Source organism: Danio rerio, chromosome 9 (assembly GCF_049306965.1).
Source record: "Danio rerio strain Tuebingen ecotype United States chromosome 9, GRCz12tu, whole genome shotgun sequence".
NCBI classification, from domain to species: domain Eukaryota; kingdom Metazoa; phylum Chordata; class Actinopteri; order Cypriniformes; family Danionidae; genus Danio; species Danio rerio.
In genome coordinates this window covers 31,096,725-31,111,622 of record NC_133184.1, presented here as the reverse complement: position 1 = coordinate 31,111,622, position 14,898 = coordinate 31,096,725, and the positions used below count along the sequence as shown (strand labels likewise).

Below are 14,898 nucleotides of genomic sequence, written 5' to 3'. Positions count from 1 at the left end.
ATATTCAAGTTCTGAAGGAGACTACTGTAACAAAGCTAATGAGTTCTGCATTGAATTCTCTCAGAGACACCAAGACTGAATTTCATACAGTTTTTTTTTTTTTACCTGGCTCTGCTGGGGAAATTTTGGCTGAGCTCTTGCATCAATTTGAGAGAATCAAACTTTGGCACAGTCATGATCCGAGATGCCGCCTGGAAACTGAGGTCTTTTGGAAAGACAGAGAAAGGAATTTCAAAATCATTTTATAACAGAACCAATGATACACTTCTGCATGCTAAGATTAATTTGACACCATTATTAAATATGGCTGACATAAACATTAAAGTGACAGTTTACCCAAAAATAAAAATTCTGTTAGCATTTACTCTCCCTCCACATGTTTTGTTGAACACAGAAGAAGATATTTTGAAGAATGTTGAAAACAGGCAGTCATTGATTGTAGTATTCGATTTCTCTTCAATGGATATCATTAGCTACAGGTTTACAACATTTCTTTTGTGTTCGACAGAAAAATGAATTTATTCAGATTTTAAGGGGATTGAAGGGAATAAACTACCCCTTTAATATTTGCATTTAGAGAAATCAAAAATATCCAAGGCTGTTCTTTTATACACAGTTACACATTTTAAGCTTCACAATGCAAAGGCATCATAAATATATGCAACAAACTGCCACACTATTTGTTGGCCATGCACACTTCATATTGAGTTAATGTTGCTTTAATGTGTGACACTTGCTATTGCTCTCACACTCATATAAAACAACCGTTTCAACACAAAATCTTCAGCACAAAAGCTACAAGTTTTGATTTGTGAATTCATTCGATTTTTACGTTCTGATTGCTAGTTTTCTAGAGGATAAGATCATCATTGAATAGAAATTGAGCTCCATTATTATAATTAATTACAAAATACACTCCCTGCCACTTTATAAGTTACAACTCAATGAATTTAGGCATGTAGACATGGTCAAGATGATCTGGTGCAAGCATCAGAATGAGGAAGAAAGATTTAAGTGACTTTGAACATGGCATGGCTGTTGGTGCCAGACGGGCTGGTCTGAGTATTTTAGAAACTGTTGATCTACTGGGATTTTCACACACAACCATTTTTAGGATTTACAGAGAATGGTCTGAAAAAAGAAAGAAATGAAAAAGAATGAAAAAAGAGAAAATATCAAGTGAGTAGCAAATCTGTTACAACCGAGGTATGCAGAAGAGCATCTCTAAATGCACAACACGCCTAACCTTGAGGCGGATGGGCTACAGCAGCAGAAGACCACAACAAGTGGCACTTCTGTCAGCTAAAAACAGGAAACTGAGGCTGCAATTCGCACAGGCTCACCAAAATTGGACAATAGAAGATTGGAAAAATGTTGCCTCGTCTGATGAGTCTCGATTTCTGCTGCAACATTCGCGTTAGGGTCAGAACTTGGCATCAACAACATGAAAGCATGGACCCATCCTGCCTTATATTGATGGTTCAGGCTGTTGCTGGTGGTGGAACAGTGTGTGGGATATTTTATATATATATATATATTGCTGCTGACCATGTCCATGCCTTTATGAACACAATGTACCTATCTTCTGATGGCTACTTCCAGCAGGATAACGCACCATGTCACAAAGAGCGAATCATCTCAGACTGTTTTCTTGAACATGACAATGAATTCACTGTACTCAAATAACCTCCACAGTCAACATATCTCAATCCAACAAAGCACTTTTGGGATGTGGTGGATGTGGAGATTCGCATCATGGATGTGTAGCCGACAAATCTGCAGCAACTGCGTGATGCTATAATGTCAATACGGACTAAAATCTCTGAAGAATATTTCCAGTATCTTGTTGAATCTATACCACAAAGGATTAAGGCAGTTCTGAAAGCAAAAGGGGGTCCAACCCAGTACTAAGGTGTACCTAATAAAGTGGCCAGTGTTATGATATACGTTTTTATTTCATGTTACATATAGAAAATTGGAACAACGGGTAAATAAATGTATGTTTGATGGATGAAAATACTATAATTTATGTTTCAACTAAATATAACTTTAAAAGTTTAGAGTTTGAACAAAAGCAGCAACAACAAAAATCCGTTGGATTTTACAATTCAGCCCCAAAGTTATTACAAAACCAACCGAGCGTTTTAATGGCCATCATGGAGAGCACTTTACGTCAAGCATTATTAATTGCTTCATTTATCTATCAGCACAAAAGTAAAACTGCTGTTATTTAGCCATTTTTCGCCACAGAATCTCACTGTGCAAAACTGAACTTGGCTGTGAACATGAGCATCTGTTCAGGAGTCTGAACAGGAGTAGGACATATCGCTGCAGCAAGCAAAGGGTACAAACTGCAACCTTTTGGTTGCTTCCCAATTCATCAAGTGGACAGTTCTCTCCAGAAACCACGTGGATGGGTTTAATCTCACACGGTGACACAGCACCGAGTCCAGAACACCATAAGAGTCATCAATAACAGCAGTTAGCCCACCTTGAAGCTCCCACACTTTGAGAGGAGTCATGTCATTGGTGCTCTCCAGGAGATGCTTTCTCAGCTCTCCTAGCTCCTCCTGAAGCTCCGGATGAGACTTTCTGGGAGTGAAGGAAGACGCAGTGAGTGACTAAGCATTTTACAAAAATACCATTTTATTTTTTTATAATTATTAATATTTTGGTATATGGATAGCCATGAAGACATTAGAAAGTGAAATAATTGCTCACTTCAATTTCCCAAACAGAAACCCTTGGACTTCATCATTTTCATCCTCATTATCAGTGCCAGCTGATTTGGATTCTGCACACAAATTCAGGTCACATTAGTTATAACTCCTTAAAAACTGTTGTTTACTTTTTATATGCACTGTATGCTGTTCAGCTACACTTCTGAAACAACCATTTGCTCAAGAAACACTTTTTTTAATTAACATTTGTGCATTTGAATAAACTTTGCATTTTTTGTTCAATTAAAAACATTTGTTTTTTCATCTTTGTGTTAGTTCCTGTTGGATTAACTACACTGTAAAAATATGATCAATTAGTAATGACAACATATACCTTTGTGTTAATTATAACTTATTAAACTAAGTGTAATTATGTTTCAACTTACTTTTTAATATAATTAAGGCACTTTAATGTAAGTTAAATTAACGCATTATATTATATTTAAATAAGATAAATTTGATTTAACCTAAAATTGTAACGTAACAAAGTACTTTTTACACTGCATGTTAACAAATATTACTAAATCTAAAAATTTACATTAAGACAAATGCATGATGCATACGTATTGTATATATATATATATATATATATATATATATATATATATATATATATATATATATATATATATATATATATATATATATATATATATATAATATTTATATGTCATATCAATATAGATATATTTTATTTAAAGCTTTTAAAACATTGACTACCCTTATTAAAATGAAACTTATCTCTTCCTAACACAAGAAAAAATCTAAGATTATACAATACCTTTAACCTTTGTGTCATCAACAGCTTTGTACTCAGTACTTTTAATTGCTAGTTCCACACCATATCCAGAGAGCAGCATCCTTTCATTTTTCGGCTCCTTTGGTGAGAAATCAGTGAGGGTTAAGAAATATTTCTCTTCAAATAGAACAGAATTTAAAAAAAATGTCAAACTACTATGAATAGAATCAAGCTATAGGTTTCTATGCACAGCTAATCCTAATGTATCCTAACCTTAATCTTTATCTGAATGGGATGTCACACATGTGAATAAGTCTATGTAATTACCAAAGCAACCCATGTCTGATCATATAAATTATACTTGATCGCTTGCAACTATGAAAATGACAAAAATCTGATTTGCCCACAGTATGAACATAGAGAAATTACACTGCTAATACTTACAGACACAAAATGTCGCAGCACATAGATAAGTTTGCCCTCCTGTGCTCGCTCAGACAGAACCTTATGAAAAGTACTGAACTCCTTAGTGCCAATTTCAGCATAAAGAATAGCTACAGGCACATCTGTCCCATTGACTCCTGGGTATTGGTGGTCAGACTTGTATAGGTAAGGTCTTGGCCTGGATTAATTGAATAAAACGTACAGCACAACAAAGATGTTATAGGAAAACAACTGATTTTGACACAGAACAAATTATTTTCTCTAAGAATACAGTATATTCGGTTAGCATTACCTGTCTGCGGCTGTTTTCAAGAGCTTCTTCATATCCTTGGTGCTGCAGGCATTTTGACCATGAACAACCACAAAAGCAGAGCAGCCTTCAGGAGGAGGTTCATCGCTTGCTATCTACAGAATGAAAAGAAAGGGTTAACAGTATTGTCTGTGAGGTTTACCTCACAGTTAAATAAATTTCAGATGGATAAAATAAAAATGTTTTTTAGAATTAAATAATTCTCTTTATTCCAGACACAAGCTCCAATAGTACAAAATGCAGACAAAACAATACAAACCACACATTATACATTAAAAAAGAAAGATATGCTAATATTTCATCACAGGTGACTGAAAGCGCACCTCAGTAAGCCTAGGGTTTATCAACAACATTAAAATGCCATTCTGAGACTTCTCCAAGTGACAGATAAACTTATGGATCAAAATTCTAATCGAAAAAATGATCAAACTCTTTCCATACAAAATAATTCACTTGCACTACTCCATGTTTTTAAAGAAGAACCCTCATACAATCATTGTGTGCAACCTACAGCTTATTGAGTCTCTTTTTTTTTTATTATACCACAGAGGAGCTGTATAAAAAACTTCAATAGGTTTTAAAGAGGTTTACGTTAACCTGCTCTGAACACAAATAAAACTCTCACCAGCATATTAGCTTTCGACATTCCCTGTACATAGCATTATCATCACTCATATCTTCAATAATTATGTGTCCAAAATATTTAACAGTTTAAGTAACATTTAAAACTTGCCCTGGCAAATAAAAATCTGGAAAAATATCTATATGTATACTTGCTAGAAAAACCAGTCTATGTGATAAAAAGACTTACTTGTTGGAGAGCATGTACAGCTGGAGAGTAAGTCCTGAGAGACAGAGAGAGCTTCAGCAAGTTGACCTGAAGATCCGTCAAAAACTGGCCAGCCTTCTTGAGGATCAGGTTATAATAGGAGCGGACAGACTCTAAAGACAGAAAAGTACATATCAGCATCATTTACAGTTCAAATGCAGTATTAGAAATCAAAGCAGATGAAATGTGAGTCATTACCTCCAGATTTGTAAACAGTTAACTCCTTCACAGTATCGACAAACTGCCAGAATTTCTCGTCTCCATCTTCCCTGATGAATTCACTGTATAAAAGGAGAGTAACAAAAAATGTTTTTGTTTGTTTGTTTGTTTGTTTGTTTGTGTTTAAAACCATGCCAGCTTCTGTGGAGATTTTCATGGCAAGAAAATGTAATGTATACTCTGGTTAGATTACATTAAATGTTTACAATTTGTTTTTGCATTTGAAGAAACTGTGTTAAAAAATCTCTATAAAATGTTTACTGAGTAAAATTAATTCCTCACAGAATTCAAGCGATCTAGGAGAACATGTTTCATAGGTAAAGTGCTTTTTTAAAGAGAACACATGAAAGGATCTTCTCCTCGTACTAAAAACAAAACATGCATGTCATCATGACGTGAGCAATTCTACAGCAGGTATAAAAAATCTGGGGCTAATTTTACAAAACTATAGACCAAACTGTAGAGTTTAAATCATAATGCATAAGGGTCAAAGATGAGAGATGTGATTTTAGTGCATTCATTCATTCATTTTCTTTTCGGCTTAGTCCCTTTATCATTCAGGGGTTGCCACAGCGGAATGACCCACCAACTTATCCAGCATATGTTTTACGCAGCGAATGGCCTTCCAGCTGCAACCCATCACTGGGAAACACCCATACACTCTTACATTCACACACATACACTACGATTAATTTAGTTTATTCAATTCATTTATACCACATCTTTGGACTGAGGGAGAAACCGAAGCACCTGGAGAAAAACCAATGTAAGCAGGGGGAGAACATGCAAACTCCCGACAGAAATGCCAAATGACCCAGCTGGGCCTCGAACCAGTGACCTTCTTGCTGTGAGGTGATTGTGCAACCCACTGCGCCACCAAAAAAGTGAAAATGACAACAAACAGGACTTAAAACTGAGAGAGAAATAAAATACAGCACACACACATCCTAATGATTTATAAGTAACATTTAGTTATATTGGATAGGTCACGTTATGTTTTACAAAGATGTGTTTTGTTTTTGTTTCCGTGTAAATCTAAATAAATAACCATATGTAATGCTCTATATGACTTTTTTTTAATTATCAACGAAAATACAAAAAAAGGTATTCAACAAATCCAGGTATAAACCTTAGTTAAACAAGATAATAAAGTGTAATGTGTCAGTCTCATCCAATCAGCATTAAGCTGTGTCGTCAGCCAGTCGTTTCCCATCATGCTTTTGGTAACGCAGTCTTTTGAGAACAACTGCGGCCGACTGCTCTATCCGAGGTACCCGCCTCGCGATCGCGAGAGTTTTTTGGCGCACGTCAGCGTGAAATCAGAGCGAGGCGAAGGCAAGGCGGACACATTTCTAACCGGCATGCATCTTGCGGTGATCACCGGTAATCGATTCTGCGCAGATTTTGGCCAAGTCAAACGAGCCTATTATGATAGCAGCCCACCTTGTTTCCAGTAGGAGAGGGGTCGCAGCCCATTTGGCTTGAAGACTGGCGACGATTCCCTTAGATGCTGAGTTCACATGCTGGACCCTCAGAAAAACCAGCACAACAAAAACCAGCCTCATGATTGGATGCTGTAAAAAACAACAACAAATAAATCAACAATAAAAAACATAAGTAACATCAAGATGTTTTGTTAAGCTATTCACTGATGAATCATTTGCATGTGTTTAAGATGTCAAAAATCATCATATTTTGTCTGAAGGAATTTTTAACTAAGTTTCAAAATAATTTCAAAACATTTCAAATAATCACTAGTTACCAGAAATTCTAAAATAAAACATTTCCATTTAAATTAAAAACATAGCACTTCAGGAAAATACGCTAAACAGCCATTTTACTCTGATAAGCAAGGCATGATGGTAGTTCTTCATCTTTAATAAACATTAGCTATGTACTGTAAAAGTTTTTATAGCGTAAAAGATGTGACATTTTCAAATGAACTACAATTAGCCTGTTAATTGTTTTGACATTCAGAACAATTTTACTGTTTAAACTTATGGCCTAGCTTAAATATATTTTAAAACAGGCTGTTTTTTTTATCCGTCTGAGACATTGTTTTATATTTCAAGCAATTCTACTGTTTTCAAATCAATAAACTCTATAATTTGTGATCACAGCCCCCAATATGATATGTTAAAGGGATAGTTCACCCAAAATATTGTGATCATTTACACGATTCACTTGTTCTGAGGTTCTTTCTTATTGTAAACAAAAAAGGAAATATTTTGAACAATTTTGGAAACCTGTAACCATTGACTTCCATGGTTTTTGTTTTTCCGCTATAGAAGTCAAGTTAGAGATTTCTAACATTTTTCAAATCATCTTGTTTTGTGTTAAACAAAAGATAAAGTCATAAGTTTTGGACCAATTGAGCCACTTTTGGGCGAACTATCAGTTTACCTAAAATCTTGCTTATTCCAGGATAACAGTGTAACTATAAAAATAACACGTATCAACAGAAAACGACTTCTACATTCAGTGAAGAGGTTTACCTCATTGACGCGTCAGGGGTAAAACGACACAGCAGGTATACACTGTCTAATAAAACGCCACGTAGCTATAATGTAACATTTTGTGTCGCATAATTCCACTCTTGTGCTTTTAGTGACATTAACATCGCTTTCCGTCTCACGGATTTCATGCAAACATGATAAACAAATCTGAAACTGTCTTGCAAATGAAGAAATATAAGATTGGGAAGAAGAGACACGTAGCACACAAAATGTTCAACTTCTTTTAGCTTTCTATCTGGACCAAACACACTATGTTATTCAACGGGAATACATCGCATCCTGATTCTGTGATATTAACTGTGAATATGTTTAAAACACACCTAAATCATCTGTCTCTGCGCCGCTGATTGTGTTACCCGGTTTCACAGGACGCCGCCATTGAGGGGTCCTGCATCTTTAATTCCCTCTTCCACATATGGAAAAGCGACGCGTTGTTTACGCTTTTCTGGAAAAGCTTCTTACATCAGCTACTGGTAGGACTGAAATTTTACATAAAGTTCAACTCATGAATAGCAGTGAAATCTTATAGAGCATTAATATGTTTTAGAAAATGTACACGGACGGAGGTTTCTCAGGCATGTTTATGGACAACTAGTGTTACTAATGCAGTGAAGTAACTGTAAAGCTCCTGCATCCACATGCTAATGCTATGAAGTGTTCAGTTGGCTTTACTAAAATCCAATATATATTATAATTATTTAACCCTGCAGAGTTAGAATACATAATATTTTTTGTTTAAATTATTCACAAATTTGGCATCAATTTATAATGTACGATATAAGCCTATGAATTGTTTCTCAACAACTTTCCTGGAGGACCACCAGCTCTGAACATTTTCCATGTCTCCCTAACCCAAAACACCTGATGCAGATCATCAGCTCATTAACAGAGACTGAAGACCTGTGATGGTGTGACAGACAAAAGAGAAATCTAAGGAACCAGGAACGTGGATGAGAAACACTGAGTTAGTGCCATTCTTAAAATATATTTTTGGAAGTGAAATTGCTGTTTAAATGTATAATTTTGCTTGTTTTATGTCATATGTCTAAAAGTAAAACATATATGTGAACAACATACACATTTATATTTTAAAAAGTTGAATAGTTTATTTAATGTTATACAGAAATATTGCAACTGGTGCTAGATCAACATCATATTGCATTTATGATCTTTGTATTATATAGCTTATATTTCTCTATGCTGCTCTGAAATGGATCTTTTCTGTTTGAATTTTTTTCATATAGAATTCATTGCCCTAATAAAAGGTCATTTAGGCCTATTTAATTTATTACTTTAAACATGTCACGAATAGACCATTTCGATGTGGTGATGGCCTATGAACATTTCCTGCTTGTTATCAAACTATTTTAGAACTATTACAAGAGGCAATTCTAAATACTCAACGCTAAAACAGCCACCATAACATATTTATCAATATGTTGACCTTTTTGAATTAGCTATAGAAGTTTCAAATAAGATAATGATCATAATCTTAACGAAAAGTGCAATTAGTCGTCTTTGATAGAAAAATATAAATTACAGCAAAACTCCTAGTTCTTTTCATTTATCAATTTTTTTATCTATTTAGTTTTTTTTTTAAGATTTAATTATGTATATTATTTTTCTTAAAAGTATTTTATGTAACATTTTATTTGTTCTTTTTTTTGCACCTGTTTCCTTTTCTTGTAATGTAGAGGTGTACTGATAATGCCAAGTTGTTGTACATTACTAGACTTTCAATAATAAAAAAAAAAATCTGCACACACACTCAGAAGTTGTATGAAATTATTTAGCAACTTTATGGTGACACAGAATAAACCAAAGGGGGCGCTACATAAAGGAAGAGTGGAAGACCCCCCCCCCCCCCCCCCAAAAACTTATTGCAATAATCATTAAACACATTAGAAAAGAAGGGGAGAATGGTAAAGTAAATAAAACAAAATGGCAATCTTCTCAATATGATTTGTTTATGGAGTTCTTTATTTAATAATAATTTCCTGTTTTCATTTTATTAACTTTTATTATAATATAAATTAATCTCCAAAAGTATCTGTAAGCAAGTGTTTATTTAGGTTTTTGTGAAAGAGTAACTCTACTTATATGCTAAAAAAAAACAATAATGGTCCAACATTTCTGACCATTATCACCAATTAATATTTGAAAAACAGGCCATCAGTATATTGTAAACCGATCAAATATTCTTTTCCAGTTATTACATTTTTTAAAATGCATTTTTACATTTTTGTCATGACTTTTTTCCAACATTCTGGACCCTTGTTTGTTGTCTTGTAGTGCAGCCATTTAGAAAAATTCTAGAAATGAGCAACAATAACTTATTAAAACGTAATATAATATAATATAATATAATATAATATAATATAATATAATATAATATAATATAATATAATATAACATAAGGCTATATCATATGCTCATATTATATTGTTATATATTTTTTATTATATTATACATTTTCTGCATTCAGTTATGCATAAAATGAGCAGCATAAAAAATCCTAACCTAATTATTTAGATCCTAAATTACTTAACTCAACCCAATATGATATTGACTCCGATGATAACCGAAATGATCTATTAATTACAACCTTTTGGAATTTTCCCCAAGTGAAGTGGCACAAAAATTGCACAGTGCAAAAAGCCGTGAAGAACGTAATAACACGCACACCGTGCATTCTCTCAGTAGTGGCGACACTTCATTGCTAAATATACCAGAGCGCTGGACTGGGACCAGGTGCAGATAAAACTGTTCTCGTGCTACGAAAGAGCTCGTGCTCCACCGGCGCGACAGTGTCTCTTCATTGAGCGCTCGCGTCTCATTGACATCACTGGCGTCCTCCCGCTGATGCGCGCCGCGGCGGGATGGCCGAAGAGCACAGACTCATCCAGAGTGTGGACACTCCGCAGAGCAAAGCACGCCTAGACGCTTCAAATCAATTCATTAACCTTAGTATTTTGACGTCTTATAGCTTATATGACCACGATGTTCAGTTCTTGAACAGCATTTGGTTGTGCATTTTGTCATGCTTCTTGTTTTGCACTTTCTTTACAACTTTGCGAGAGAGCAAGTTTTGACGTGAAGACCTGGATGTCACACTCCTCTTTTTTAATATATCAACATGTGGCATGGGGCTTTTGGGCTGTTTCTCACGCGATCGTTCTGGAACGAGACCCGGAGAGGAGGTCATGATTCAGATTAACTGCAAGAAGAATTTCCTTGTGCTAAAATGAATGATAAACCCAACAAATGGATTTTTATCCCAATTTTAGCCATTCTTTTTGTCATGATTGGGTACCAGTATGTTTGTCCGGCAGGCGGTCAGGCTTGTCATTTCAGGACTGGAGACAAACTCGTGAGGATCGCTCCTCTGGCCACCCCGGACCCAACCACCGACGACCTGTACCGAGAGCAGGACCCGGAGGAAGACAACCCGCCTAAATGCGCATCCAAATTCAACTTTACGGAACGCGACCTGACGCGCGATGTAGATTTCAACATCAAGGGAGACGATGTGATTGTGTTTCTGCACATTCAGAAGACGGGAGGGACCACATTTGGCAGGCACCTGGTCAGGAATATTCGCTTGGAGCAGCCGTGCGACTGCAAAGCGGGACAGAAGAAATGCACGTGCCACCGGCCGGGTAAGCAGGAGTCCTGGCTCTTCTCGAGGTTTTCCACGGGCTGGAGCTGCGGGCTGCACGCGGACTGGACGGAACTGACCAACTGCGTGCCGGTGATTATGGACAAAAGGCAGCCTCCAAAGCGCAAGAGGTAACCTCCCTCCCTCTTTTTCTCCCTCACCCCCTCTCTCTCTATCCCCCTTTTCTCATAAACTAATTTGGAGAATTCATTTGCCGCTCTGTTGCTTCTAATGAAGGTAATGATGAAGTGTAAAATGTAGACTGAGGGTGTTTTCACACTCGAGTCCACTCTGACGGCTTTGTTGACCAAACTGCCATTTACACTCAGGGAAGTGGGGTAAAACTCATTATGAATAGTAATGACAACAATAATGAAAACGTTAAATATAAGAAAATGATCACACACTGAAAGGTGTTTCTTAAATTGCTAGTAAATTAAATGAATGCATTTGATCAAACTTGACGATTTGAGTAATAAAAAGATATACTCTCCCAAACTTTTCATTGCCTATTTAAGATGTTTAGTGTACACTCTGTAAATGTTATACATTTTTACAAACATTAATAAAGTAATGGCATGTCACAGATTGAATCAAACGTGACATTTTGAGGTAAAATAGAACTATTTGTATTTACCTAAAATAATTTTTATAGTGTACACTCAAAAGAGTAGTGTACTTTATCAATAACTATTACACTTCATAATGAATAGAAAATAGCAAAACAAATATTCTTTTTGTTTAATTTTCAAATAGAAAGCAATTAAATTGTGTTATCTTACAAAATCATATTCTAAAGTCACAGAGCAATATAGATTGAGCCTATTAAACAACATTTTTATGTCACCCTAAAGTGAATCTAGCTGTTTTTTTTCATTCACAATGTCCCTGGACTTTGATCTTTCAGACCCTTGATCTAATTTTAATCTATTTTGTGATTATGTCTTATTGCTTTGGCAATCAATTAGGTTAATATTAGTTTGAAATAATAAAGCTTATTGTGTTGCCAATAGGCATGGGCCGGTATATAAGATTCTGATGATATGAGAACCTGGGATAAAAATATCATGGATTTACGGTACTGTGAATACTGCTCTAAAATATACTCTTTTTAATTGTAAACTTTTTTCCCCTTTGAACAAAATACATTTTATTTTGAGAAACTTTGCAAATATTTTAAAATTTGAGCAGTAAACACGTCAGGCTAAATATATTTATAAAAATCATTAACTTCTGCTGTCTTTATAAGCTTCAAAAACACAGATTTCATTACAATCTAAAACAGCATTTTTGGAGATCTTTTCTGCTGGAGATACTGTTGTCCTAAAAAACCTAAAACAAAACGTATATAAAAAAATCTTACACATAACGGTATTACAGAAAAGTTTGGCAGTGTTAATACCTTGACTTTTTCAAACAGCGACCTTGAAAACGGTTATCATCCCATGCCTAATTGACAATAAACTCGGACCCCTTCAGATATGTCAGTTAACTGGAGCATTCACATATAAAAAAGCTCCCTGAAACTAATTACTTAAAGGTGAACTTTTTCCTCTGACATATAGCGATGTGTTACTAATTCTGAACCAGCTGAATGAGAAATGATTTCAACCTCAGAAGCCGATTAATCAATACAACAGTTAGTTTGATGGAGAATACAGTGTGTGCTTTTCGAATTTTGCTGCATGTGCCATGACTCTTAGTAATTTTCTCTTTAGACTGTCTCACAGTTCAGAAGGTATTTTCAGCCTAACATTAGTCTGTACAGATGAATATACTTCACATGCGATTTTAAATAGATACATTTACCCTGCCAGAAAAGACTGTATAATTAGGGTTTTCATTGCCTGTGGCTTCTCTCTGACACTCAGTGATATTATGAATGTGACAGTGATATTATTACTTATCACCCAGCACGGTTTATGGCAAACACGTTAAACAAAGAGATAACCAGTCAAAATGAGTAAATGTCAAGCCTGAAATGCTATTTTCCACAGCATCTGACCACAGCTTGCTTTCTCTCATTCTGTATTCCCTTTAAATGACAGAGAGGCTGCGCTGTAATGAACTTTAAATGAGGTATCATAAAGCCCAGCCGAGCCGTCCAGCATTCCCATCTATAAATCTGACAGTGCCAGTCTGGACAAGCAAGCCATTAAAAAGTTATTTTTGTTGTTTACTAAGTATAATGATGGCTTAATATGCTGGGAATATGCAGACTTTCACTTTTATAAGTGCCTTTGAATAAACAACATATGTGTTTTTAGTGCCTGTGCATTCTGCTCTCGTAAACGCATGTAAAATAGCTTGGTCGTCATCCTCGGTTATGCTTGCTGATCTAATGTTAGTCCATGAATTACGTTTGACACAACTGGCTGTGACCGTGTCAGTTTTGCTCAGTTATCATGCAAACTCAGTTTTGGCAGTCACTCATTTTTAACAGTTGCCAAGCAAATGGATCTGAGTTAATTAATCTCACTCCTTTTATATTTATTATTTATTTAGTCGTATCGACATGGTTCAGTGTGTTTTAATGAAACAAAATGCTCTTTTTGGAGTAAACACATTAAATCCTGAATGTGCCGAACAGCAGAAAACTACATATAAGGAAGTTTCAGAGGGGAAACGTTCACTGGATAAAAAGAAATTCACATTGGTACCCTGAAACTGCAAGACCACAGCTATATGATTCATCTCTGCAGAATCAGCCAGCTCTGGGAGTTCGCAGTCTGTATGCGACAGAGAACCCAAGCCCAAATGAAACATAAATCCATCGCTCGCTCTCTCTGTGCTTTCCAAATGCTGCTACGCATTGCTTCTCTAAAGACACACCAGGAGACGCAAATAAATCTCTTCTGACAACAGGCGCAGTGCTCTCTGAACCGCATGTGCTAAGTGGTGACTGTATGAAAATTTCATCCTGATACCCAGCTCTGTTTATTTCAGTTAAGATGGATCACTCTGTGCACGGACGTGGCTTTAGCCCTAATTTTATGCTGTTTGGATGTCACATTCATTGCTGTACTCTACACTGTATTCCATAATCTAATAATCTAAAATTAACGCAGTAGTGCAAAAAGATTGTGCAGTTTGTTTGTTATTGTGAGCCCGCTGAAGTGGTTCTGGTAATGTAGCAGCCTGGTTTCTCAGGCATGGTGTGGCCTTTTCAGCCTGGCACAGAAGAGTGCGGGCACATTGCAGGACCTGGAAAGGTCAGTCATGTCAGAGTGGATCATCAACACTGTTAGAGTGGATGGGTAGAGAGAGCTGAAGCGAACTCTTCAGGGAGAAAGGCTTCTCTTCGTGCGTCTCTCATTCTGGGTTGAGCATCTTCTTCTACGATCCGGCTTTTCTCTTGCAGTTCAAACCTGTCAAAACAAAGCAAGAGTCTGAGAGTCTTGCTGAGCAAGTCCGAACCAAAACTGAACACTTCTACTTTATTTAAGTTACCATGATATAGAAC

At 35.9% G+C, this 14,898-nt stretch overlaps 2 protein-coding genes across 3 annotated transcripts in view; one reads left to right on the top strand and one right to left on the bottom strand.

Annotated features, from left to right (window-relative positions):
- The window catches only part of uggt2 (UDP-glucose glycoprotein glucosyltransferase 2), a 52,030-nt gene extending 43,873 nt beyond the window's left edge, over nt 1-8,157 (bottom strand). For both annotated transcript variants that reach the window (XM_021478964.2, XM_068223637.1), the window contains exons 1-10: nt 8,098-8,157; nt 6,705-6,835; nt 5,241-5,323; nt 5,025-5,155; nt 4,196-4,308; nt 3,904-4,081; nt 3,502-3,598; nt 2,722-2,794; nt 2,492-2,592; nt 106-205 (exon numbers count right to left, since the gene is read on the bottom strand). In XM_021478964.2, the coding sequence (XP_021334639.1) occupies nt 106-205; nt 2,492-2,592; nt 2,722-2,794; nt 3,502-3,598; nt 3,904-4,081; nt 4,196-4,308; nt 5,025-5,155; nt 5,241-5,323; nt 6,705-6,826 (998 nt within the window). In that variant the 5' untranslated portion in view covers nt 6,827-6,835; nt 8,098-8,157. The remainder of the gene's footprint in view (nt 1-105; nt 206-2,491; nt 2,593-2,721; nt 2,795-3,501; nt 3,599-3,903; nt 4,082-4,195; nt 4,309-5,024; nt 5,156-5,240; nt 5,324-6,704; nt 6,836-8,097) is intronic.
- A 2,768-nt stretch (nt 8,158-10,925) lies between these two features.
- hs6st3b (heparan sulfate 6-O-sulfotransferase 3b) overlaps nt 10,926-14,898 on the top strand; it is a 90,508-nt gene continuing 86,535 nt past the window's right edge. Inside the window, exon 1 of the mRNA NM_001080194.2 lies at nt 10,926-11,566. Within this exon, the coding sequence (NP_001073663.2) occupies nt 11,022-11,566 (545 nt within the window). The 5' untranslated portion in view covers nt 10,926-11,021. The remainder of the gene's footprint in view (nt 11,567-14,898) is intronic.